At 47.0% G+C, this 25,931-nt stretch overlaps 1 protein-coding gene across 1 annotated transcript in view; it reads left to right on the top strand.

Moving 5' to 3' along the window:
* The window catches only part of SFXN5 (sideroflexin 5), a 114,254-nt gene that overhangs the window by 32,399 nt on the left and 55,924 nt on the right, over positions 1 to 25,931 (top strand). Inside the window, 6 exon segments of the mRNA XM_068402913.1 lie at positions 12,556 to 12,582; positions 13,379 to 13,433; positions 15,341 to 15,366; positions 20,448 to 20,501; positions 23,460 to 23,516; positions 24,409 to 24,474. Coding sequence (XP_068259014.1) covers positions 12,556 to 12,582; positions 13,379 to 13,433; positions 15,341 to 15,366; positions 20,448 to 20,501; positions 23,460 to 23,516; positions 24,409 to 24,474 — 285 coding nt within the window.

Raw genomic sequence — 25,931 nt, 5'->3', positions numbered from 1 at the left:
ACAGTTACTCCAGGTGTGGCCTCACCAGGGCTGTGTAGAGGGGGAGGAGAACCACCCTTGACCTGCTGGCCACACTCTTCCTAATGCACCCCAGGACACCCATTGGCCTTCTTGGCTCCAAGGGCACATTGTTGGCTCATGGGGAACTTGTTGTCCACCACAATTCCCAGGTCTTTCTCCACAGAGCTGCTCTGCAGCAGGTCAACCCCCAACCTGTACCGGTGTGTGGGGTTATTCCTCCGTGGGTGCAGGACCCTACACTTGCCTTTGTTGAACTTCATTAAGTTCCTCTCCACTCAAGGATCCTTAGAAGGGGGAAAAAAGGAAATGTGTAGGATTCATATTGATGGGACAAAACGGTTGAGTTGTCATCTATGTCCTGTCTTTTCCAGCTCCGTAGGTACTGTTGTATTTTTGCCCTTCTACGAGGGTTTCTTCGTCTTGCTCATACATTCTTTGCACTTTGTGCTCCTCATTTAAGTGGTATCTCATTATACTTAAGCAACCTTTTTAGCTGAGTGCCTTCCAGACCGCTCCATGGCAGGAGATGTGTGCTGCAAGCCCTTTGTAATGACGGTTTCCGCCGGCGGCTCCCGGGGTTGGCAGGATCCGGCCCTTCTCACGACGCTCCGGTGACTGGTGCGAGCTGCGAGTGGGTAGGTGAAAATGACACACACAAGTGCGCTGGGAGCCAATTTGCAGCAGAAGGTATAGACTGTAACATCTCCAATTCTAAACAGGGCAGGCAATTCCCCAACCTGCCTCCTGGAGGGAATCTCCGCTGGAGTAAAAAGGTTTCATTTGAGGGAATACTTTCTCCTATAAAAACAGGAGCTGTAAAAATATCCCCCTGATAAGCAAGGAGGAAGAGCCAGCTTGCTTAAAAGCAGACGTTTTCCCTCACTCAGGTCGGTGCTGAGGTTTAGCCTCAAACCTAAAGGCTGTACTAACTGCAGGGCATAATGATGTGGCTTTTGTCCTTTATCCTCAGGCTTCTTTCGCTAATTTGTGGGATTGCATCTGTGTCCTCTTGTGTGTGTGAGTCCCTTTCCCAACCTGTCCAACAGACCAGCACAGATTGGGGGAACAGATTGATGCTGGCATGTCAGCAGTGGGAAAAGTTAAGAGAAGCAGCACTCGGCGGCTATCAGATACAGAGAGATTTAAATCACTCCCAGTTTATGACACAGCTGCTTGTGACTGTGGGATTTTTGTGTTCAGTGCTGCAGAAAAGCCCTTTTAAAGGCTGATGAACGTTGGATGCAGACAACGGTGTTCAGGCACCAAAGAGCTGCCTTGGAAGGACTGCAGGAAGGTATCAGTCCTTTCATGAGGAGCTTCAGGCTGCTCTTGCCTTTCAGCTCTTCCCCCAAAATACTTTATCCTTTTTATTTTCTTTGCTAGAATTCCCTAGAGCCCTGATTTGCCCCATTTGTAGATTCATACCACTCTGGCCTAAAAACTTAGTATCTAAACAAGAAGTAGAATACAGTCTAAGAAACACAGTGATGAAGGTTCATAATCCTCTTCCACGTCCCCCTCTGTCCCTTCGGTCCTGATCTCAGGCTGGCACCCCGGCTTCTCCCCATGGTCCTGCCAGCAGAGAGAGGTAAAGAGCCACAGAACAGCAGAAGTGTCTGAGGGCGCTGGGTGTGCGTTGAAGGAGGACTCTCAAGAGCGAGCGATGCTTTTTCTGCGCAAGGTTTTTATTTTTTAATGCCAGCATGGGACCAATAAGAGGTTTAAAACCTTGTGTAATTAATTAAATGCACCCCTTGTATGTATGCAGCTTAGCCTTACCGAGATGACTCTGTCCCTAAACGTGCACCCACAGGAAAGATGGTACCTATTAAATTTATAATTCCCTGAACTTTATGTGTGAACTGGTACAAATTTGTTCTGTGCCCAGAATATTGCAAGGGAAAGCGCGATGCCATGGCAGCGCGAGCCTGATCTAAGGCAGCACTGCCACGTCTCTGCCTCCTCTCCTCCCGGCCATGTGTTCCCACCTCCTTGCTGGCTTGCACTGGCACAGCTGGTTCAGAGAGCTGAGCTTAATAAAAACTAAAGCTCCCTTCCCCCACTCCCCAAATGCTTCCTTTTCTGACTTGAGCAGCTCCCTGTATTTTCTGTCTGCTCTGTGTTGTCTGTACGATGTAGGGGATGGGATGGGATGGGGAGGGATGGTGGGGCTGTGGTACCACAAACATACACCAGCTTGAGCTGCTGAAGTTGAGGTAAGTCTGTGATGGAGGTAGAAAATGAATCCAGGTTTCATAAGACCAAGACTAAACATCCTGAGCTGTGGATCTTTTGCTGACTAAAATCCTTGTAGCTCTGAGACACCGGGTGTTTAGATTTTTTTTGATCCATCTGGATCTTCCTCTTTGGCTGCTGTAGGATCATAGGGTAGTTCAGGCTGGAGGGGACCCCAGGAGGTCATCTAGACCAACATAGGTCCCTAGATTTACTGTTGGAAAAATCATTTGACTGTGTGTTTACCTGTACATGCATGTTAAGATGCGTGAGTATCTATTTGTTAGAAAACAAGAGAGCTGTGAAACAGCTCTATTACCCAATTTTGTACCCTTAGAAACTCCACCCTGAAAGCTTCACCCCTTCAGCGTAAGAGGGTGGTTGAAGGGGAAAAAAATAAATTAAAAATGAACCCAAAGTGAATGATTTGTAGTGAGAGGGGAAAATGCAGCTTTTTGAAATTGTCCCTTGGAGACAGACACTTGCTATTCCCCAGCCAGCCCCTTCCTGCGAGCGTTGGCGGAGCATGAACCGTGGTGTGTCAGTTGTGACTTCTCACTCTTCAGCCTTTCCAAATGCGGTTTTGGCAACTTGCTGTTTTGAAACTGTTTCATTTCTTCCCCATTAGTATCAGTGAAGTGAAAAGAGGCTCACCAGCTTAATGGGCATGTATTTATTACTGTGTTCTCCCTTCAATCAGGTTAGCAGCGGGAAGAGCCGCTCATGCTGTCCCAGACACAGCAGAGAACAATGAATCTATCAGAGTCTAAACAGCATCCCTTTTGGGGAATAATAGCTTTTCTTAACAGTGTTGATAAAGAGCGAAGAGGTCCATTTGCAGTAAACTGTACTTTTTTTTTCCCTCTGGTCTCTTGCAGGATACGATCAACCGTAGATATATCCGTTGTCCTGCTGCTTCCTTTTCTTTGCCAGAAAGTAGCCTGTTTGCTGGTCCCAGGGCTGAGCTTGGACCTTCTCTCTTCTGCAATCTAAATATTCTTTGTGACACAGTATCACAGAATCAGTCAGGTTGGAAGAGACCTCTGGGATCGTCGAGTCCAACCATTGCCCTGACACCACCATGGCAACTAGACCATGGCACTAACTAGACCCAAGATGGGTCAAACATTTTAGGCATCATTTCCAGACCATCAGAGGACAAAAGGCACCTAGGGGAGCTTGGGCAGAAGTGTTGTAGGTTAATGCACATTAAAGACACCGTGCTGAATGCTGTTGTTGATGCTCTTACTCAGTTACAAACCGGCTTTGCTTCATCTCATCATTTGAGGATTAAGAGAGTTTATCTAAAGTCACGTCTAGATTACAAATCAGATTAGATTCACAAGCTCCATATGGCTAAAATAAACTGAAACAAATCTGATCTTGAGCAACCTGGTTGGATTAGCAAGCCTGGTTTCCAAAGCTGTACTTTAAACCATGTAATAGCATCTAAGTCCTTCTCCAACCCTGGTGCAAGTGATGGTTTTCTGTGAGTGCTTCTTACTCTGCTTCAGTCTTTCCAGTAGAATGAGGATTAATTAGTTAATATTTATTGAGTGCTGCAAAGCTGCAAAGTGTTATTTAAGCGCTATCTTTTTTTATCAGTCAGGACATGATTCTGTTTCCACCTACACTGGGTTTTGTATCAGTGTAAATCCGTGTATTGCACTGGAATTGCTCATGGTTTCCAGTCCGGTTCCCAGGGCCAAGGTGCTCACCTTGCAGGGCTGCGGCGCAGGCAGGTATCTCAGCCGATGCTCTTCGACGTGGGGATTTATTCGAAGGCTTTATGGTTCTGCAGATGGGCAGCAGCTCGTGGCACTGTGACTCAACGATACTTGGGATGGGGATGGAGCCTTCCATTGGCATCCAAGAAGAGCAGTGGCCTCTTTTCTTGACTTATGGTGCAGGGCAGAAAATGTGTAGGTGTCCTTTGTGATTTATCCCGTGCATTGGCTCGTTTGAGCTTTATCTCCTTAGAGCTAAAACCTTTTTGACATAAAGATTATTAGGATCAGGGTTGTAAAAGGTCCATTGGTGAGATTTTCTACTGAGGACCAAGTGTAGACAGTGGTTTATGTCATCCTGTTTTTCCATGTTTATTAGTAAAGCCAGACATCAGATTCCATATGTATTAGCGGGTAGGGTTGGGTACATCAGCCAGCTTTACAGACGTTCAGGTGACATTAAATGTGGAACCAAAAGGTCTGGGATTCCACCACTGCAACTCTATAAATCTTGCTAAAAGCGTTCAGCCCTAACTGAACGCTTTGGCTGGAGCTTGGGGTGTGCATTTGTCTCTACGCTAAATATCACTTTTCAAGAAGTGGGATTTTGGGACTGAAGCTGGAGAGAAGTGGGAGAAAGCCACGCAAAGCATGAGTGATCGCACTCCTGGGAGAGAAAGTACGGGTGGAGAGCGAAGCAGAATGCGTGGTAGCTCTGTCGGGCTGCACCAAACTGCCTTGAGTTTGATGCTGGTGTTTAGTTTTAGTGAAATACAAAAAATAGATAGATACTTATTTGTTTTCATGTTACTTTCTGGGGATGCTGCCTGGAGTGGACTGAGCACCACAAATGTCCAGTTTTGGGCCCCGCACTTCAAGAAAGATGTTGAGGTGTTGGAGAGAGTCCAGAGGAGGGCGACCAAGCTGGGGAAGGGTCTGGAGGGTCTGACCTACGAGGAAGGGCTGAGGGAGCTGGGGTTGTTTAGCCTGGAGAAGAGGAGGCTCAGAGGTGACCTTAGTGCAGTCTACAACTACCTGAAGGGAGGTTGTAGTGGAGTGGGAGTCGGCCTCTTCTCCCAGGCAACTAGCGCTAGGACAAGAGGACACAGCCTCAAGCTTTGCCAGGGGAGGGTCAGGTTGGACATTAGGAAGCATTTCTTCTCAGCAAGGGTCATTAGCCATTGGAAGGGGCTGCCCAGGGAGGTGGTGGAGTCACCATCTCTGGAGGTGTTTAAGAAAAGCCTGGACATGGCACTTAGTGCCATGGTCTAGTTGCCATGGTGGTGTCAGGGCAATGGTTGGACTCGGTGATCCCAGAGGGCTCTTCCAACCTGGTTGTTTCTGTGATTCTGTGATTCTGTGAAATGTCTTTAATAACTAGGAAGGCAGTAGGGAAAAACGTGGTGCTTTAAGAGAGGATGATGTGTTGGAGAGTGCAATGCAGGGGGCACTTGGGAGATCTTCATCCATCACTCTGTAAACTTAAAACCAACAAAAAACCTCAGAAGCATAGTGAAATAAAAGTGAAATAATATCAATGAGAAGCGCCTGTTGTCTTGGATGGACCTCCTATTTCAGCCAGTGGGGCTTCAGCGGAGAGGCCATGGATGGATGTTCTTCTCTAGCTGCATTTGCTGCAGACTCTACCTTCTTGCCAAAGGGGCTGCGAGGAGCAGTTTCAAATGGAAGTGTCCCACGGTACTGCTGGCAAAAAGGATCATGTGAGTTTTCCAGCATGTTTAACCTTATAATGAAGATTAATGAGCTAATTCTGCTGACGGGGTGTAGTGGAGCTGCTGCGGAGTACTTCTGGTTCAAGCTGGTGGCCCTGGGGAAGGACCAGATCTGCTCAGCTAGATTTGTGGGAGATGCATTTGGAGAAGGTGTAGTGCTTAACTCTGGGATTCCTAAATGTTCTAACATAAAATCTTCAACTTCCATCAAATTCCCACTGTAATCTAAAGAAACTGTATCTTTGCAAGCCATGCTGAAGTTGGTACGAGCTGCAGGTGCTTGACACTTTGGGATGTTTTTACATAGAATCACAGAATCAATCAGGTTGGAAGAGCCGTCTGGGATCATCAAGTCCAACCATTGCCCTGACACCACCATCTCAACTAGACCATGGCACTAAGTGCCATGTCCAGTCTTTTCTTAAACCCCTCCAGAGATGGTGACTCCACCACCTCCCTGGGCAGCCCCTTCCAATATCTAATGACCCTTGCTGAGAAGAAATGCTTCCTAATGGCCAACTTGAACCTCCCCTGGCGAAGCTTGAGGCTATGTCCTCTTGTCCTATCGCTAGTTGCCTGGGAGAAGAGGCCGACTCCCACTCCACTACAACCTCCCTTCAGGTAGTTGTAGACTGCAATCTCAAGCCAGACCCAGTCTGAGCCAGAACTAATCATGTAGGTCCCATCTTAAAGTCAGCGGAGAGAAGCAAACACTGCTGGAGTGCAGGTTGTTCAGCCTGTACTGGTCATCCAGTTGTGATAGCCAAACCGCCTGTTTTCTGCCCACTGACATAAAGGAGATCCAGAGAATTTGCTGCAGTAGGTGTTTAGTATGTTGTAGACATCTGTTAGAGGGGATGACACCTCCAGTGTCTTACTCTGGCCATTTGATTACCAATTAAGGGATCTAGAGTGAAGTTAAAACTTGTTCAGAGTCATCACTGTCACTTGACACTAATGCGATGCCAGATTCCTCTTCCTGGTCTGAAGTGTTCCTCAGTGAATTTTCCAAGCACAGTAAGTTATGTCTTTTGAGCAAGGTTTTCTTTTTTCTTTATTTTTCTTTTTTTGTTTTTTTTGTTTGTTTGTTTGTTTTGTTTTTTTTCTCTGGTTTCATATCATTTAAGCAATTGGGATTACTGGAAAGCACACCTGGTTTTGGAGGCTGTCCCTCCACATGAAAGCAGCTTGTTCTTCCTCAGAATGAGCTTTGCTGCATCACACGTTCCGCTCCTGACACCCAATATTTGGAATTCAGTGTGGGAGAGATAATCTGAGCTTTGCTTTAATAAACCTTGCAACTCCCAGAGTGTGAAACTACTGGCAATTTCTGATGGGGTGCAAACTCCAGGCTGTTACCTTATTAAAGAGTTCGTGGGTGCAGGCGGGGTGTCGTGAAAGGGTGAGAACCTCCCTGATGAAGCGGGAAGGGGATGAGCAGATATTGAGATGGAAACTCTTGTCTCTGCTTGACTGGACAGATGAACGACAGATGACCTATGAGGAACGGCTGAGGGAGCTGGGGTTGTTTAGCCTGGAGAAGAGGAGGCTCAGAGGTGACCTTAGTGCAGTCTACAACTACCTGAAGGAAGGTTGTAGTGGAGTGGGAGTCAGCCTCTTCTCCCAGGCAACTAGCGATAGGACAAGAGGACACAGCCTCAAGTTTCACCAGGGGAGGTTCAGGTTGGCCATTAGGAAGCATTTCTTCTCAGCAAGGGTCATTAGCCATTGGAAGGGGCTGCCCAGGGAGGTGGTGGAGTCACCATCTCTGGAGGTGTTCAAGAAAAGCCTGGACATGGCACTTAGTGCCATGGTCTAGTTGCCATGGTGGTGTCAGGGCAATGGTTGGACTCGATGATCCCAGAGGGCTCTTCCAACCTCATTGATTCTGTGCAATAAAATAACTAAAAATTCTCATTCTTCTGAGGATTTCCTCTTTGACCTTGTCTTTACTAGGGGAACTTTGCAAACTGTTGTGAGTGATGTTGGTGCAAAGTCTAACACAGATAGGCCACTTAGTCTTTGCAGAACTTCAACTGTTGTATTCTCTGTTATACGTAGGGCTCACCTACCACGTGACTCCTCATTAGCTCTTTCAAAATAACTGCGCCTTGTCATCATGCATGTTTAATGTGTGGTTAATGAGAACGGGCTTTCCTCCATAGAGTTATTCCTGACGTGGCATATCCAGAGCACACACCAACAGATTTAAGTTCATTTCAATGTCTACTACAGTATCATGCAAGGGACTTGGATCCTGTTGGTGCGTGCAGTAGAGTGAGGGAAGCGTCAGAGCATCTATTACAGATTCCCGACATCAAATCTGCCTCTGTGTCTCCATTGACTGTAGGGAGGTGGTTGCTGGCAACGCAAGGGAGTAGGTGGTGTGAATCTGTCAGTGCTCTCCTGGCCTTAGACACCCGAGGCCAACTTCAGCGATGTAGTAGGTGGGCTGGATACAGCCGACTGCACTCGCGTAGGGTAGAGCTGGCTGCTTCTTTTAGCAACGTTGGAGCTGGCTGTAAACAAGGCTGAACGAGTTGTAAACACGGTTTTCTAATCTAGGTGAAACTTTGTGTAGAGAGGAAAAAAAATCCCATCTTTGAGTCTAGGACCTTGAAATCTTACTGTATTTACTAGGAGGGAAGGTAATCTCTTAAGAATATCTTAAGATGGCAGGTGTTAGCTAATAGATTTGGGCTGGATATATTCGTTAAATAAATACTTTGCTAATGAATGTCCTGTCAACCAAGGATCATAGATATTCCCCAAGAGTTCTTCCATTCTCTAGCTCCTTAGCTTTGGTTCTTTTTAGGTCGTGGCAGTCTTTGATACCCTTCCTCAAACGTCATAAGCATGTAATGTTTCTGTATAACTGAGTTCAGTTCCTGAGTTCAGGGGTTTAAAGCTATCTGCTGTAGGTGGTGAGCAAAGTGGTGAGTAGCTCTTCCTTGAAAAAAATATCGAAAAACCAGAATCCTGGGAAAGATGGATGGAAATCCATGAGTTCAGCGTGCTGAAATGCTGGTGCTGGGAGCACTTGCGAATGGTCCTGGAGCCAATTCCTCCACGCCCATAGAACCATAGAATCGTTTTGGTTGGAAAGGACCTTTAAGCTCATTGTGTCCATGAAGGACATCTCCATGAAGCAAAGCCTGATCTATCCTGGTGGAAGGTTGTAATGGCCACAGGCTGGAGAAGCTTGTCACAGAATCACAGAATCAACCAGGCTGGAAGAGACCTCTGGGATCATCGAGTCCAACCGTTGCCCTGACACCACCATGTCAACTAGACCATGGCACTAAGTGCCATGTCCAGGCTTTTCTTAAACACCTCCAGAGATGGTGACTCCACCACCTCCCTGGGCAGCCCCTTCCAATGGCTAATGACCCTTGCTGAGAAGAAATGCTTCCTAATGTCCAACCTGAACCTCCCCTGGCGAAGCTTGAGGCTGTGTCCTCTTGTCCTATCGCTAGTTGCCTGGGAGAAGAGGCCGACTCTCAGTCCACTACAACCTCCCTTCAGGCAGTTGTAGACTGCACTAAGGTCACCTCTGAGCCTCCTCTTCTCCAGGCTAAACACCCCCAGCTCCCTCAGCCGTTCCTCATAGGTCAGACCCTCCAGACCCTTCACCAGCTTGGTCCATTGCTGCTTGCTGGGCAGAGAGTGGAATATGTTGACAGTGCTCCAACACTCCTGCCCTCTCACCCTTTGGGCTTCTGTGGTGTAAATCCATGTACGAGCAGGTTTGGTTCTTGCACCCAAATTTGAATGGTGGCAAAACCCCTGTGTAGCTTTGAGCCAGTAATATACAGCAAAGCTGATGTAAAGGAAGGTCATAGTCTACAACTACCTGAAGGGAGGTTGTAGTGAAGTGGGAGTTGGCCTCTTCTCCCAGGCAACTAGCGATAGGACAAGAGGACACAGCCTCAAGCTTCGCCAGGGGAGGTTCAGGTTGGCCATTAGGAAGCATTTCTTCTCAGCAAGGGTCATTAGCCATTGGAAGGGGCTGCCCAGGGAGGTGGTGGAGTCACCATCTCTGGAGGGGTTTAAGAAAAGCCTGGACATGGCACTTAGTGCCATGGTCTAGTTGCCATGGTGGTGTCAGGGCAATGGTTGGAGTCGATGATCCCAGAGGGCTCTTCCAACCTGGTTGATTCTGTGATTCTGTGATCATCTATTACAGGAGACCCACCAAGTATGGGCTGACTGTATTTAGAGATCGTGGACCTACATCTAACATAAATTGAGCACAAATCTGGAGTCGTTCCATGTGCTCCAGTGAAAATGCTTTGGATTCACGCTAGTGTAAATGAGAGCAAAATCTGGCTGCTTCTCGAAGGTGGCCGGAGAGAGCGTGAATGAAATCCCCAGCAAAAAGAGAGACTTGCTCTCAGAAACGAGCCCCCCGCCTGGCAAGACTCGTCAGAGAACTGGAGCTATTGAAAAATGCTGCAGACAGAAAATGAATTAGAGGATAAAAAAGTGAAAATGAGCTGGCAGAATCTTTAGGTGACTCATCAGGTGCATCTTGTAAAGTCTCTTTCTGAGAAGTAATGAAATCGCATGTTCTAACAATATTTGCACTGCAGCAGGAAAATGCATAAATATTGGGATCAATTAATGAAATTAGATAATTTGACCAAAAAAGCCATAGCGCTGGCTCAGAAACCATCCCTCTTCCTTCTTGCTAGTCTTGGTACTTGCAGTTGGAGAGGAAAATCCCGTGTTTTTGTTTCACAGCGAAGCCACGCGAGACCTGGGCAGCCACAGGGTTACTGGGATGCTTTGGGTGGTCGCCTGCAGCTCAAGGACTTCCATTTGCACCATGTGGATGCCCCCTCCCTGGCAGTGTTCAAGGCCAGGTTGGATGGGGCTTGGAGCAACCTGGTCTAGTGGAAGGTGTCCCTGCCCATGGCAGAGGGGTTGGAACTAGATGATCTTTAAGGTCCCTTACAACCCAAACCATTCTGTGATTCTATGATTCTATGAAGTCCTCGAGCTGGTGGACAGGCAGGATCAGAAAAGCCCTTGTAGCTGTGTGGGCATGCAACCTCCCACCCTTTGGATTTTAGGGTTGGTGAGGGCAGACACATCTTGCCTCTACCAGCCACAAAGATTGTCTCTTTGTGTCCCTCAACCTCTGTTTTTCAACTGTAAAATGGGGAATAGTGGTTTTCCTTAAAAAGGGGAGTTTTCCTTGGGAAAGAGCCCTGTGGATATGTGCATCACACTGTGACTTTTAGATATTCCAGTAACTCATCGCACGCGGTGGAGTTCATCAGAGTTTCAATTCTGGAGCGAGAGCTGAATTTGGAGTGAAATACTGGGGTTGCTGGGATCAGTGGGTCAATTTATGCTATTTATAACAGAGTAACTTCCATATTCCAACAGTGTTTTAATGGATTTATATTTGGCGAAGGCACGAAATCTCAGGGGAAGAAGAATGGCAGAACGGGGCTTAATTTATGCCGTAATAATAATAAAATCTTAAACCTGGATCACAGAATACGCGTGCTTGGGTAGATATTCTGGTGGGTAACTGGGCAAACGTGAGCTCTCCAAGCAAAAAGAGCTGTCGCCGTCTTCGGATTTATCAACAGCAAGAGCAGAACTCATCAGGTTAGCCTACCCTTGGGCTGGCACGGGTACAACTGTTGTTGGAATAATTTGTCTAGTTTCTGGCGTCCTCGATTCAAGAGGATGTTGACAAATTGGAAAGATGTAAAAGAGCCACAGGGTGGTTCAAAGATTGGCAAACGCGTCTTGCCAACGAAACAGCCAGTCTCCTGGCTCGGATGAATTTGATTTTTATTTTTTTTTCTTTAAGCGGAGGTTAAAGAGTGGCTTTAGCAGCTCCGAGTACCTGCGTGAAGAACAAAAATAGACCTCGGAGGTGTAGCACAAGCCGGTGCCTGGAAGTTGAAGCCAGACTTGAGCTGAACAGAACAGTTTTTAATAGTAAAAGCAATGGTTTGTTGTGATATTTTACAGGAGTTCTTGTTTTTCACCCATCTCTAGAATTATATACATCAAAATCGGGATTTTTTTTTTTTTTTGAGTTTATAATTTGCATTTAGGTGTAATTCATGGAGGAAAGGCTTTAGTAAGCAGGGGGCAAACTACGGGTTTATGTATATGCCAGAGCATCTCTTGGCGTTGTGCACCTACTCCTTGGCTCTACCTACACCTCACGTAGGATGTTTCCTCCTTGGTGCTTGTAGCTCTCCGCTGGCTGAACCAGATTTGAGGTGTTTGGATGCTGCTGAATTAGTCAGTAAATAACAGTAGGCGCTCGTGAGAGTTTTAAACGAGATTTTTTTCCTCTTCACGAGCATTTTCGGTGCGTTTCCCTTGGGAAAAATGAAAACTAGCGGCGATTTATTCTGAACCCAGGTTTTATTTGAAGAGATACTTCTTGCAGGGCTTGCTCCACCGTTGTCCCCCAGCCAGCCTGGATTTCCGCAGGGAGCTCGTCCGAGCAGAGCCTGTGCTAAATTTACCTTGAGATCTCCGTGCGGCGATTACCGAGATAATTCTCGATGTGTAAAGCTTGTGGCAGAGCGTGAAGTCTGGCTGGTGTTGTTCTTTCTTACCGATGTAAGAAAGGATATCTATCTTCTCTGCCTTGCTGGTCTTCCTGGCCACACGGATCTGAAGGAGCTCGGTGTGTGTAAAGGATCTTGAAATACATCCCAGAAGGATGCAGAGAATGAGGCTGGTTTAACGCAATCCCTCGCGCTCGTTTACTACAGCAGCTAAAATGTGAATATTTGGCGTTTGGTATAAAACTACCCTGCTCGTTATTTTAAATGCAATGTTCTCTTTTCTTTTTCTAGCTGTGGGGAGCTCAAAAAATAAAGCAGGTAATACTTTTTTTTTTAATATTTCATTGTTCTTTTTCAACTATTGCTGCTTTTTTTTCCCTTTTTTTTTGCTAAGCGATGCCGTCCTCTTCTCCATTATTGACTTTGCCAGTAGCTGTTTTGTCTTGCCACAGAAATGTAAATGCAGAGCACACTGTTGCCACCAAAGAGTCTGATTTTTTTGTGTGTGTGTATTTATATATTTTGATGTCTTCATTTTCTCCTTCCTGTCTAGTCAAGAGATTTCTTGTCTCCAGTCTTTTGAAAATAGTTTGACAGTTCTTTGGTAAGGCTTGTATCTGTGGCGTACCTTCCTCCTCAGCAGTCCCGGATCGCTTGGGGGGTTATTTTTCATCCCCAACCATTTAATACTGGTGCAACATACTGGGCTCAATGTAAAAATTGGTAAAAATGGGCCAAGTGAACTTTGTTGGCTGCATTTCCCCCCCTGGGGCTAACGTAGGACAGTGGGTGGCCTTTGGGGACATCGTAGTACCAAGAAAGAGCCACTTTCTATATTTCAGGTTAAATTATTTACTTCTAGGTTATTAACTTATGCTAAATTATTTAAGGAGAGGGGAAAAGAGCAGTAGGAGGAGGTTTGGTGGAGGCTCCCGAGCAATAGCTGCCTCTGGTCGGGGCTGTGAAGGCAAGGAGGGTGCTGAGCCACGTGAAGCCCCCGGTTGAAGCACTCTCTGGTTGAAGGTGCTGTGTGTAGGGGCTGAGTGGTGGCTTCCCCATGCCTTGCCGCCCGTGCCTGTGCCTTCACCACCTCTGTTTGCTGCCTCTTTTACAGGCCATCATCCACCCCGACACAAACGAGACCATCTTCATGCCTTTCCGAATGTCAGGTATGGTCTGTCCCAATTGGGCAATCATTAATTTTACTGGGAATTGGTACAAAATGTTATTTTTTTTCTGCTGTTTTTAACTTGCATCTTGTAAACATGGAGACCAAGATCAGAAAGTAATTCAAATGCCAAAATCCCTTTGCAAGTGAGGAGAATTAGGATCCTAAATGCCTATGCGAGATCTAGTGCTTAATATTTTCCTTTCCTTCAGATATTTTAACGTGGACTCAAGCTAGTGTCTTTTCTGACATTTTTGAGGTATCCATCACTATAATTTTGTAGTCAACAACAAAGCTTGATGCCCAACGAGCAGCTTAGGGTTTTACTCTCCAGGAGAGAATGGAATGAGCCCTATTTCTCCATGTGTGGTGGTACCAAATAGCCATGGCATTGGGAGCCCAGGAAGGATCGGCTTGTCCATGGCTTGATGATTAAATCCTTGCCTCCTCCTTCCCACTTTGGGGTGTCCCTCTGCCATGTGCAGGTCCACGGCTACCTCTGCTGTGGGTTGAATAGCTGATCTCATACGGATGCAGGTGTGGCCTTGGTCCTTTCCCAAAGGACCTATTTAAATAAATTAGGACCCTTTCCACATTTTTGGGAGGAACATCTTCACCTGAGTACTGGGCACAGGGGAAAAATAACAGGGTTGGTGGGTTTTGTTCTTCAGTTCTTTGAAGAAGGGTGATGTTGAGGGTGGAGGGGAGAAAAATGAGGACCCACTACTTTGCTGCCTTGTTCTGTATTTTTAAAAAAATCTTCTTCCTCTCAGGTCTTTGCCCTTTCCAAGTGTAATTTGGAGCCATGAGGCTTAATTCAGTAATATTGGTAAAATGCTCTGAGACCTTCTAGTGAAAGTCATCGAAATGAATTATAATTAGCACAAAAATTGGCAGACTTAGCAGGGGAAAAATGTGAAGCATTTGATTTTTGTGACGCTCAGTAAAATTTGGGGTAAAAGCATATCTCTAATATAGAGAGCTTTGACTTATACCTATGATTAAAGGAGTGCCTCTCTCCTCCATGATGCAAATATACTTTCTTCAGCTTTATACCTTGTTCTTTTTTTCTACCGACCTAGAAATAACTGAGCTCTCCTGGTATAAAATCGCTAGCAGAGAGGTTGATAAAGCAGATGGTGAAAGAGGGAGGTCCTACCTATGGTGGCATGGTCCTGCTCCTCAACTGGCATGGGCTCTGAAGCTTGTTAGATGGCTTCATGAGCTCCTTCAGCACGTTGTCCTGGTGGGACCAGGCTCAACAAGAGGCGAAGGGGCAGAGAAAGCTGGAGAGTTTTCTCCTGGGTTAGCAAGGGTAGGTTGTGGGAGGGTCTGATGAGCAACAGAGCTGGCATGAGGGAAGGAACAGATTGCGTGAGTGAGCCTGGGAAGGGGGGCAGGATCTCCCCCTTTCCGCAGCAGCAAGCCACGAGGTCAGCTCAGTCAGCACCACGTTAGCATCCTGCTCCTCCTGGTCCGGACCGAGCAGCTCCTGGTCTGAAGTGTCATCCCTTCGCTTCTGCTGATCTGAGTTTTTGCTGGCTGCCGAGCCCAGCTCAACAGCACGATGCCCTCTGAAGTGCTAATACCATGAACTGGCACCCACTGGGTTTACTGGAGTAAGCTTTAGGGTCTAGATGTTATAAGTTTCAGGGAAACTCTTAGACCACAACTCAAGAAAAACAAAAAGAGGATGGGAAGGAGATGGAGCAAAAATCAGAAGGCTGCTCTAGCTGATGCTTGGTGCATGAGGTGTAGGTCCTCAGCCATGGGACGGAGCTGGTGGAAGTGAGCAAAGCCCATCCTGCCAGATGCGGCTTCTACCCTAAACTGGTCGATGTCTTAAATGTGATTTTTTTCCATCCCAAAAATGCATATTAAAATACATTCATCTTTCTTTTTTAATAGGTTACATTCCCTTTGGAACGCCCATCGTAAGTATTCTAACATCTCTCCCCGCTTTGTTTGCCAGTACCAAGAAATGCCTTTTTTTAGCACTCGCAGACAACTCTCCATGTTCCACCTTACAGAATCACAGGATCAGTCAGGTTGGAAGAGCCCTCTGGGCTCATCGAGTCCAACCATTGCCCTGACACCACCACGGCAACTAGACCAGGGCACTAAGTGCCATGTCCAGTCTTTTCTTAAACCCCTCCAGAGATGGTGACTCCACCACCTCCCTGGGCAGCCCCTTCCAATGGCTAATGACCCTTGCTGAGAAGAAATGCTTCCTAATGTCCAACCTGAACCTCCCCAACACCTCCTTGGACACGTTGGCATGGGGTTCCCACCTTTCCTTTGTCATGTAAAACCTGCCCTGTGGCCGCGGATTATTGTGCTCGAGGTTATTTATTTAACCATCCTCAGCTTTACCGTTCCCTTCTGGAAAGGGAAGACCAAGCTGAGCTCATTGCCTGCAAAATGCAACTTCTGCAACATTCAGATTTCAGCTTTGGACACTTTTTTTTTCCTCCCCCATTTACATGTTTTATAAGTCGCTTCCCGAACGTGACGAGCTCCAGCACGGCGAGGCCGGTGTCGTGCGCTCTCGTTTTGATTAATTAAGACGGCGAGTGCTTCCTGTGGGGTTATTGCTGAGGGCGGGTTTAGTTTGTGCTTGTTATTGTGCAGTTTGTGAGCGTTTGGGTGCTCTCGATAACGAAAGACAGAAGGGAGAGAGTTCTGCCTGTCTTCCTAATGCTGAAACCTCAGCGTCGTCTTCGGGAACAGGAACCATTAATTAACCTTATTTTGCGAATGGGGAAACCGAGGCACAGAGTTTTGCTCCAAGTTGGTGCCAGAAGGTAGTTGATCCCTCTTAGCCACCAGCTCTTGGCTCAGCCTGCTACATCACATGTATTAAAATGGTTGAAGGAGCAAAATCAGCTCAATTTAATCTTCCTAAACCCAGTGGACCGTGCCATAGTCCTTGCTTAAGGGTAATGATTCTAAAAGCAGAAATCATCGCGGCTGTGACTATTTGTTGTTCGGTGGGAACTTTGTATGGGGCATTTTAAAAGAAAAGGTTAAACAAAAATGAGTTAACGATCAAATTGACAATGAAATCGGCCCCAATCCAGAGCTGTCAGAGGAGCCGAGAGCTGTCAGATGAGCCCAATTTCACTAGCTGTAAAGGATAAACTGGAACCTCTTGTCATTTAAAAGAAAAAAAAAAAAAAAACCCAAACGTTTCAAATGTTAAAATTAAAATGTAACATTTATGCCAATCGATCTGTGAAATTTAGTGACAAAATTGGCAGCCTGCTCAAGCATAAAAACAGTTTGAGGCTTGCATTTCACATAGGGGGATGGGATTTCCTCAAGAGAGCCGCGCCGTGCCGCTCCTCGCCCGCGACGCCGATGCTCCCACTGTCCAGGGGTCACCTAAACACCCTGCAGTGACAGGTTTAGTGCCCATCGCTCAGTACACGACGCTGCCTATAAACACATTGGTTTTTTTTTCCCCTATAGCTAATGCAAAATAATTCAGGCTGGTTTAGCTCGTTGTGAAAGAGATTAAGGTCTTGCTGAAAAGAATCATTGCTTTTCTGGCCAAAGCAGCTACTCCCCTGACACAACCAAATCCTGGGGCTGTTTATTCTCTCCCCGAGTTGCAATTGTTTGCTTTTCTTTTTAGCCTCCGTCCTTTCTGCTCTCAGGTTTATGGTTTGACCCCAGAATCGGTTGCAGTGGTAGAGTGGGGACAGGCTGGAGGCTGGAGGATGCAGGACGGGCTGCATCCCCAGCAGCGTGGCCAGCAGGGCGAGGGAGGGGATTCTACCCCTCTGCTCCGCTCTCGTGAGACCCCCCCTGCAGTGCTGCGTCCAGCTCTGGGGGCACCAACAGAAGAAGGACACGGAGCTGTTGGAGCGAGTCCAGAGGAGGCCACGAAGATGCTGAGAGGGCTGGAGCCCCTCTGCTCTGGAGACAGGCTGAGAGAGCTGGGGCTGTTCAGCCTGGAGAAGAGAAGGCTCCAGGGAGACCTTCTAGCACCTTCCAGTGCCTGAAGGGGCTACAGGAAAGCTGGAGAGGGGCTTTTTACAAGGGCCTGGAGTGACAGGATGAGGGGGAACGGTTTTAAACTGACAGAGGGGAGATTTAGATTACATCTGAGTAAGAAATCCTTTGCTGTGAGGGTGGTGAGACCCTGGCCCAGGTTGCCCAGAGAAGCTGTGGCTGCCCCCTCCCTGGCAGTGTTCAAGGCCAGGTTGGATGGGGCTTGGAGCAACCTGGTCTGGTGGAAGGTGTCCCTGCCTGTGGCAGGGGGTTGGAACTGGATGGTCTTTAAGGTCGCTTCCAACCCAAACCATTCCGTGATTCTGTGGTATGTAAGTGTAGGGAGAGTTTGGGTTTGCCCACCTTGACTTCAGCCCAGGAAGGAGCAAATCCATCCACTCACATTATCTCCCCTGTGCTGTAGGGCGGCTGCTGGGCTGTAGCCTTTTTGCTGGGTTTGTTTCTAGCCAAGGATGAAAGGCTTCAGGGAGGAAGATTTATCAGTATTTAGGAAATTCAGCCCAAGTCGTGGGCAGTGAGGACGGAGCAGAAGCCGTGCTACTGTTCCCAGCTGCCACCCACAGCTTTAAGCACCTTATTTTCCCCAGCCATTTCAAAACTGGGGGGGTCTTGTTGAGGTTTCGAAGCACGTAGAGAAGACCTGGGTGTTAATATGGGGTCGCAGATGACTCTCGCTGACACACAAGGCAGGACTTGGGGCTTGCAAGAGGAGAACTCATAATGCTCAGAGCCGACAGATCACAGAATCACAGAATGGTTAAGGGTTGGAAGGGACCTCTGGAGATCATCCAGCCCAACCCCCTGCCCAAGCAGGGTCACCCAGAGCACGTTGCACAGGGTCGTGTCCAGGTGGGGTTTGAATATCTCCAGAGAAGGAGACTCCCCACCCTCCCTGGGCAGCCTGTGCCAGTGCGCTGGCACCCTCAAAGTAAAGAAGTTCCTCCTCATAATCAGGTGGATGCCTGAGCGGTGGCTTTAGCCCAGGCTTTGGGGCCACGAAGGGCCGTTCACACCTGATAGGCAATTAAATTTTTGTAGCTGGTACTTTTCTAGTGTTTAGAAGCTTTTTTTTTTTTTTATTTTGTTTTCCTTCTTAGTTATTTTTTCCCCTGACAGTAATTAAAAGTGAAACTGTACATTTCTTGACAGACTCTTGCACATATGGAGAGTTTGCATTTAAACGTGCCTCTTTCAGTCATACAGATTTTGGGTGCTCTTCTTTATTTATTTATTTTCCTCGTTGATTTTTCTCGGCGCTCAGCTTCAGCTCACAATGTAAGGAGCTGCCTGCAGCCTTCCCTCTCCTCCGCAGCCTCATTAACCCGCTGCCTTCAGGGGCGTAAGTCAGTCCTGGGTTGAGGAGGTTCATCGCCTGTTGAATTCGTTTGGCTAAGACCGGCAATGGAGTAATTAATGACGAGCTCCACATATTGAATGGAAGCGGTAAATTAGTGTAACTTGCACAGATTGGCGCTCAGCCAGCGCACAGAGTAGCTGTAACTTCACAAGAGGCTGTAGGAGGAAAAGCTGGAGGAGGAGGAGGAGAAAGGAAAGAAGATGTAAATGAAATCAGGCCTCCCAACCCTATTACCCTTTTGTTTGTTGTTATTTCTCTCTTATGTCCTTAAGCGTAGAAGTTGCCTCCTCTTCAACTGATGCTGCTGCAGATGTGTAGAGACGGCTTTAGCTTAGCCCTCCCTGTTCTAACAGGGAAGCTTTCTTTCTTCTCAGCTTCTTAGGAGTAAATGTCAAGAAAATGGTGCAGAAGACTGTTTGTTGCTGGACTCACAGTCTTCTTGCCCAGATGCCTCAGAGACGTTTCAGTTCACATGAGTGTCCTGAAAATAAATGTAGACATTTATGTAGCCCATTCATTAGCCATTGGAAGGGGCTGCCCAGGGAGGTGGTGGAGTCACCATCTCTGGAGTGGTTTAAGAAAAGCCTGGACATGGCACTTAGTGCCATGGTCTAGTTGCCATGGTGGTGTCAGGGCAATGGTTGGACTCGATGATCCCAGAGGGCTCTTCCAACCCGATTGATTCTGTGATTCTGTGAACTCATCTTCCTGTCCATGTTTGTTGTTGGGAGTCCCTTGCTTTGCATCCCTTTCCTCTTCTTCAACTTCTTATGCTTTAAGAGGAAAGATTGCCATAAAACCAGGTAGGAAGGAGTCTGGCAGTGCCGCGTTGTGTGTGAGAGATGGGATCTTTAAAGAATTGCCGAGGGTGTGCCGATGTGGTACATTGAGACGTGTCCCAAGGGTGCTCTCAGGACTGAGTAGGCAACATACACTGGCCTTGGGTGCTGCTACAGGTGACCTTGCAAAGCCTGTGGCACCTCGCATTCACACAGCAGTGGGCAGCACCTGGCCAGATGTGCTGGGACAGGCAGCCATAAGCTTCTGGGAGACACCGATCGTCAGCCCGAGCCCATCATCCAAGCAGGAGTTTTCTCAGCTCGGAGTATGACACATCAACAATTCTCTTCTCTTAAAACAAAATTCAGGCTCCCAAACAGGAGCACATGTGCTTCCAGGTGGCACTCCTGTCTTCAGATGTTCAAATCGAATTTCTTTCTTGTGCTTGAAACAGCGGATGTGCCAAAGGAAAATAAGAAAACCCCCCTTCACTGCCAAGAGTAACGACTTTGAACTCTTGCATTTATGCAATGTTTGTGTTATCCTCCAGAAATACCTGGATTAAAGAATTGATTAGGTTTTAATGAAGTAATCTTTGGATAGTATCTGCTGCCAGACTCTTTTCAAGGTGTGTTGCAAGCAATAATTAAAGATGCAAAGCTTTCATGGGCAGCTACGTTGCCCAGTTTCACCACTGGAAAATTGAGAGATAATAGACTGAAGGGAAGTTCAATAACTATCATGAAAAAAAGCCATAAATGAAGATAATTTATTAGAAATTAGCTTGCTATTTGCATGCCTAGAAGTGCACCAAGAGCAAACCAACTGCATTTACTAATGAGAAAATCTCTTCTCTTGCAGGTTGTTGGTCTTCTCTTGCCCAACCAGACTCTGGCATCCACTGTGTTTTGGCAGGTAACACTGGGCTGAATGGGTGGAGAACGTGATGGAAAGGGAAGGAGCAGTTGAATTTTGTCTAGAGGACAAACTGATGCACGTGGCTATTCTGCACTGGCAATGCTTTAGTTAATGGGAGATAATGTGGCTGAATATAATTAGGGAAAGGTTTGGTAGGTCTGGAAGGGGCTATAAGCAAACTATTGGGTCCGCTTTCCAGCACCCAGCTATTTATGCCATTGCAAGGGAGATGCAAAATAGCCCGGGATCTCAAAGCCAAGGACCTCTGCATTTGATGCACTACAGGGGCTTTGGGGAAAAAAAGTCTGTGTGTATGGAGGTGTTGGTGTTATTTCCCATTGAAATTCTGGGAATTAAGGGTAAGGGAAGGAAGCGTGCACGTGAACGAGTTATATCCATAGTAAACACGCCACTTAAGTATAATTTCAGCACTAACTGAAATGAAAGAACAAGTTATTTTCAGACTTATTTTTAGTTGCAAATGTCTTTGTATTGTCTACAGTGGAAGTGATGGTAGAGAATGATGCAGTTAAGAAATTCAAAGCAGAATGGGATCACAGAATCCCAGAATCCCAGAATCACAGAATGAACCAGGTTGGAAGAGCCCTCTGGGATCATCGAGTCCAACCATTGCCCTGACACCACCATGGCAACTAGACCATGGCACTAAGTGCCATGTCCAGTCTTTTCTTAAACCCCTCCAGAGATGGTGACTCCACCACCTCCCTGGGCAGCCCATTACAATGTCTAATAACCCTTTCTGAGAAGAAATTCTTCCTAATGTCCAACCTGAACCTCCCCTGGCGAAGCTTGAGGCTGTGTCCTCTTTTCCTATTGCTAGTTGCCTGGGAGAAGAGGCCAACTCCCACTTCACTACAACCTCCCTTCAGGATGTGCCTAGTGTGTTAGAAAGACTGCAGAACCCAGAATATATTGGTACATGCTGGTAACTTGTCGTTTGGTGTATTGAGCTGTAAGTTGTGGCCATGTGGCTTTACATGCTGGGAGTGGGATGGTGGCTGGAGTCATCTGGACTCATTCATATTTTTGAAGGCAACTTGCCTCGCCTGTTTTTAGACGTCTATGATGGAAAGAGGTGGCTTTTGGAGAAGTTACTCTTGCATGAGTGAGGAGCAATAGCTGGCTTGGACTGGGTGCCTTGTAATGGCCTACATGAGGAGCTCCTATTCCCACCATCACAGCGTAGCTGGGAGAAGCTTTCAGCTTGAAAAGGATGGAATAATCCTTTTAAAACTAGAAAGAATACTTCAAATACAGAACCAAAATGAGCCCACTTGAGAGGGAGGTCATAGCAGCAAGTCCAGCAACTGAAGCCCGCCTGGGCCAAGCGCCGCTTGACAAGTGGTTCTCAAACTCTTCCTTACACCATTTGTGCTGATGGGCACATGGGTCACCCCTTTGTGAAAAATGCAAGTAGGAGGAGTAACAGCCTAGAGAGGCATCACCTAAAAAGCCCAGGACAGTGTCAGGTGGCCACCTGGGAAGACGATGGAGTCAAGAAATGGGTAGTGAGGAGGTCTTCAACCTAGAGACAACTTAAACTCTAGATAAAGGGCGATATCTGAGCAGTATGTCTACATCTCTCTGAAAAGGAGATTTATCCGGGTAAATAGTGTAGGATTTAGGGACGATGCATATTACTGCATTAAGAAGGACTAAGTCCCATAGGAGCAGGCTGGTACAGTGACGTGGTTGTTGCTGATGCTCAAAATGTACGTCTCAGGTTAGCTCTAGCCTGGCCCTGTGGACCTGCTCAGAGGTGACCTTATTGCAGTCTACAACTGCCTGAAGGGAGGTTGTAGTGGAGTGGGAGTCGGCCTCTTCTCCCAGGCAACTAGCGCTAGGACAAGAGGACACAGCCTCAAGATTTGCCAGGGGAGGTTCAGGTTGGCCATTAGGAAGCATTTCTTCTCAGCAAGGGTCATTAGCCATTGGAAGGGGCTGCCCAGGGAGGTGGTGGAGTCACCATCTCTGGAGGTGTTTAAGAAAAGCCTGGACATGGCACTTAGTGCCCTGGTCTAGTTGCCATGGTGGTGTCAGGGCAATGGTTGGACTCGATGATCCCAGAGGTCTCTTCCAACCTGGTTGATTCTGTGATTCTGTGATGTAGGTGTGAGCTGTGGGCGTCAAAAAAAACCCCACATTTGGAAAATTGAGGCAGATTTCCAGCACATACTGGCAAGATGACTTTGTAATTATTATTATTATTTAAATAAAACAATGAAGCAAGGTTTGCTAGGTCTGAAGTTCCAGGGTAGAGAGCTGGTCAGCAGGAAAAACATGCTCTAGGGCTGTGGACTCAGCAATGACTGATCCCTGTGTTTTAGTGCCTCATTTTGCTCTGTCTCTCCTCACCCCCACTTTTTTCCCTCCCACATCTCAATTCTGGCTGCAGCTGGAGAGGAGTCCGGTTCTGACACTCTCTGAATTGGGAATGTGGTGTTTTGGGGACGGAAAATATAATTTTCTTTAAATTGCCAGCAGCTGCTGTGGATAAAACCCTTGAGGAGCGCGGTGCTCCTCATCCCCAGCTGCTGCCACACTGCAAATCCTCCTCCAAAAAGTTGTGGACAGAAATACCAGTTTAGTGGCATCTACATCCCTAGGATGGTACATCCGCTCATCTCCCGTTCCTCAGCTGACGCCTCCTATGACCCCCTTGTTTGAGAAACATGAAGCTTAATAAATGCCTGATGAACTGGTTGCTGGGCTGACCGCTAATTCTTACCATAGTATGGATTTGGGGCTGGTGAAAAGAAAGACCAGTAGCACCAAGGTATCACGTGGGCATGCGCGAGCCTTTGAAAAGAGGTGGCAAGTTGTGAGCAGGTCTGGAGGGCCACAGGTTTTCTCGTGGCATTCCCACATTTGTGGATTTTTTTGTTCTTTTCATGAACTTATGTTTATGCCTGTCTCTTCTCGTTTCCTCTTCAGTGGTTGAATCAGAGCCACAACGCGTGCGTCAACTATGCAAACCGCAACGCGACAAAGGTGAGGAGACCCAACATATGCGGCGCGTTATGTCTGTTTTGACACGGAAACATAAGTCTTGTCTCTTCGCTGTTAATAGAAACTCTGGAGTCGGCACTGTGATGAATTTCTAGATTGGCTATTCTCTTGTGTAGGCTTCCATTTCAAACCTCAGCTGTAAATGGCGTGAGGATCTCAAAATTACTCATAGAATGGTTTGGGTTGGAAGGGACCTTAAAGATCATCTAGTTCCAACCCCCATTAAGTACTCAATGCCTTTGAGCTGAACCAGTATATAGTTCTAACTGGTATGAAATGGTTTCATTTGGTGCATAAATGAGCACAAAGCAAAATGGTATCTGGATTTTGCGATAGCAGAAGGCGGCTCCACGATCACAGTGCCGTCTCCTGAGGACTTTATGTGCCCTACCAGCGGTGGTGCCGGGAAGCGGTGGGGCTGCTCCTGCTCTCTTCCATCGCTTTAGCCTTCATTCATCCCATCTCAGGATGTGGGAAGCTCGAGACGAGAAGCTGAGTTGGAAACCATCCAGCTCCTTGCGATAACATTTCAGTGAGGAGAGTTTGGGGTTCATCACTAGTGTGTAAGAATGCTAATTTTGTACCATTTGCTGAATTTCATTCACATACTTCCTTTAAGCTGCTATTATTATAATTTTCTGATGCCAATTAATTTTCCATTCCCTTGAACCTTGCTCACGAGGCTACAATTTCCCTTGCTTTTGCCGCTGCTAGATGACAGACCATGTGTCACAGAACAATATGACAAAATTAAACCTGTCTCTGGTTTAAAACAAATAAAACGAAAACAACACAAATAAACAAAAAAGCTCGGTTGCATTTTAATAACCAGAAGTTTGTTTATTGAAAATATGTTTTGTTTTTCTTTCCAAAGCTTTCTCCGACATCCAAGTTCATCCAGGGCTACTTGGGAGCTGTCATAAGTGCTGTCTCAATAGCAGTGGGTAACGCTTTATATCTATATATTTCCCTACTAAGTAACTGCTCCCTTACAGTAGCACTGCAGGGCTTTTGAGATGGTGGTTTGAGTTGCCAAGCATGTTTATCTTTTAATTGACAGAATTCAGTTGACATAACCAGAAAATATTTTAACCCTGAGGTGTCTCTGTCCGTGCATGCCCAAACTTTTCAAGGGAAGGAGACTTCTACTGCTTATTTGGACAGACTGGAGAGCTGGGCAAAGAGGAACCTAATGAGGTTCAACCAGAATAAGTGCAGAGTCCTGCACATGGGAAGGAGGAATAAAATGCACCAGTGCAGGTTAGGAGGTGATCTGCTAGAGAGCAGCTCCATGGAGAAGGACCTTGGTCGTGGTGGACAACACGTTATCCATGGGACAGCGATGTGCCCTTGGGGCCAAGAAGGCCAATAGTATCCTGGGGTGCATTAAGAAGAGTGTGTCCAGCAGATCGAGGGAGGTCCTCCTCCCTCTCTACTCTACCCTGGTGAGACCTCACCTGGAGTATTGTGTTCAGTTCTGGGCTCCCCAGTTCAAGAGAGACAGAGATCTACTGGAGAGAGTCCAGCGGAGGGCTACGAGGATGATGAAGGGACTGGAACATTTGCCTTAGGAGGAAAGGTTGAGAGACCTGGGGCTTTTCAGTCTGGAGAAGAGAAGACTGAGAGGGGATCTGATTAATGCGTATAAATAGCTGAGGGCTGGGTGTCAAGAGGAAAGGGGCAACCTCTTCTCGCTTGTGCCCTGCAACAGGCCAAGGGGCAATGAATGCAAGCTGGAGCACAGGAAGTTCAACCTCAACATGAGGAAGAACTTCTTTACTGTAAGGGTTACAGAGCCCTGGAACAGGCTCCCCAGAGAGGTTGTGGAGTCTCCTTCTCTGGAGACTTTCAAGCCCCGTCTGGATGCGTTCCTGTGTGACCTGCCCTAGATTGGTCCTGCTCTGGCAGGGGGTTGGACTCGATGATCTCCAGAGGTCCCTTTGAACCCCTCACATTCTATGATTCTGTGATGGTTTCCAGCCCATCCTGCTCCATGGCTTTGCTGCTGGGTTCACTCAGATTCTCCACACGTGCATTAACTCATGGTGAATTAGCCTGGGCCGAGTTAAAAGAGTGACTTGGAGGCTGCAGGGTGGTAGTGTGAGAGATGACACACTGAACAGAGGCAGGCCTTTGGAGATGTCCTCCTGGTGGGTCAGCACCTTGAACTGAAAGAACCACAATCCTCGAAATGATGTCTTTCACCTGTGGACGGCATTCACACTGGAAATGGTGTTCGTGTCATAGCTGAAGTGATCTGTAAGGGAGGAGCTTTTAACTTTGCTAAAGTCGTGGTCTCGTGGGGCAGTCATCAGGCTTTTAATACTCAGGTTCCCCAGAAGCACAAGTCGACATCCTTAGCAGGGTCTGCTAATTCCCAAGGAGGCAGGTACATTT

The sequence above is a fragment of the Nyctibius grandis genome, chromosome 6 (assembly GCF_013368605.1).
Source record: "Nyctibius grandis isolate bNycGra1 chromosome 6, bNycGra1.pri, whole genome shotgun sequence".
Taxonomy (NCBI): Eukaryota; Metazoa; Chordata; class Aves; order Nyctibiiformes; family Nyctibiidae; genus Nyctibius; species Nyctibius grandis.
Note: the sequence above shows the minus strand (reverse complement) of the source record. Positions and strands in the feature narration are given on the sequence as shown.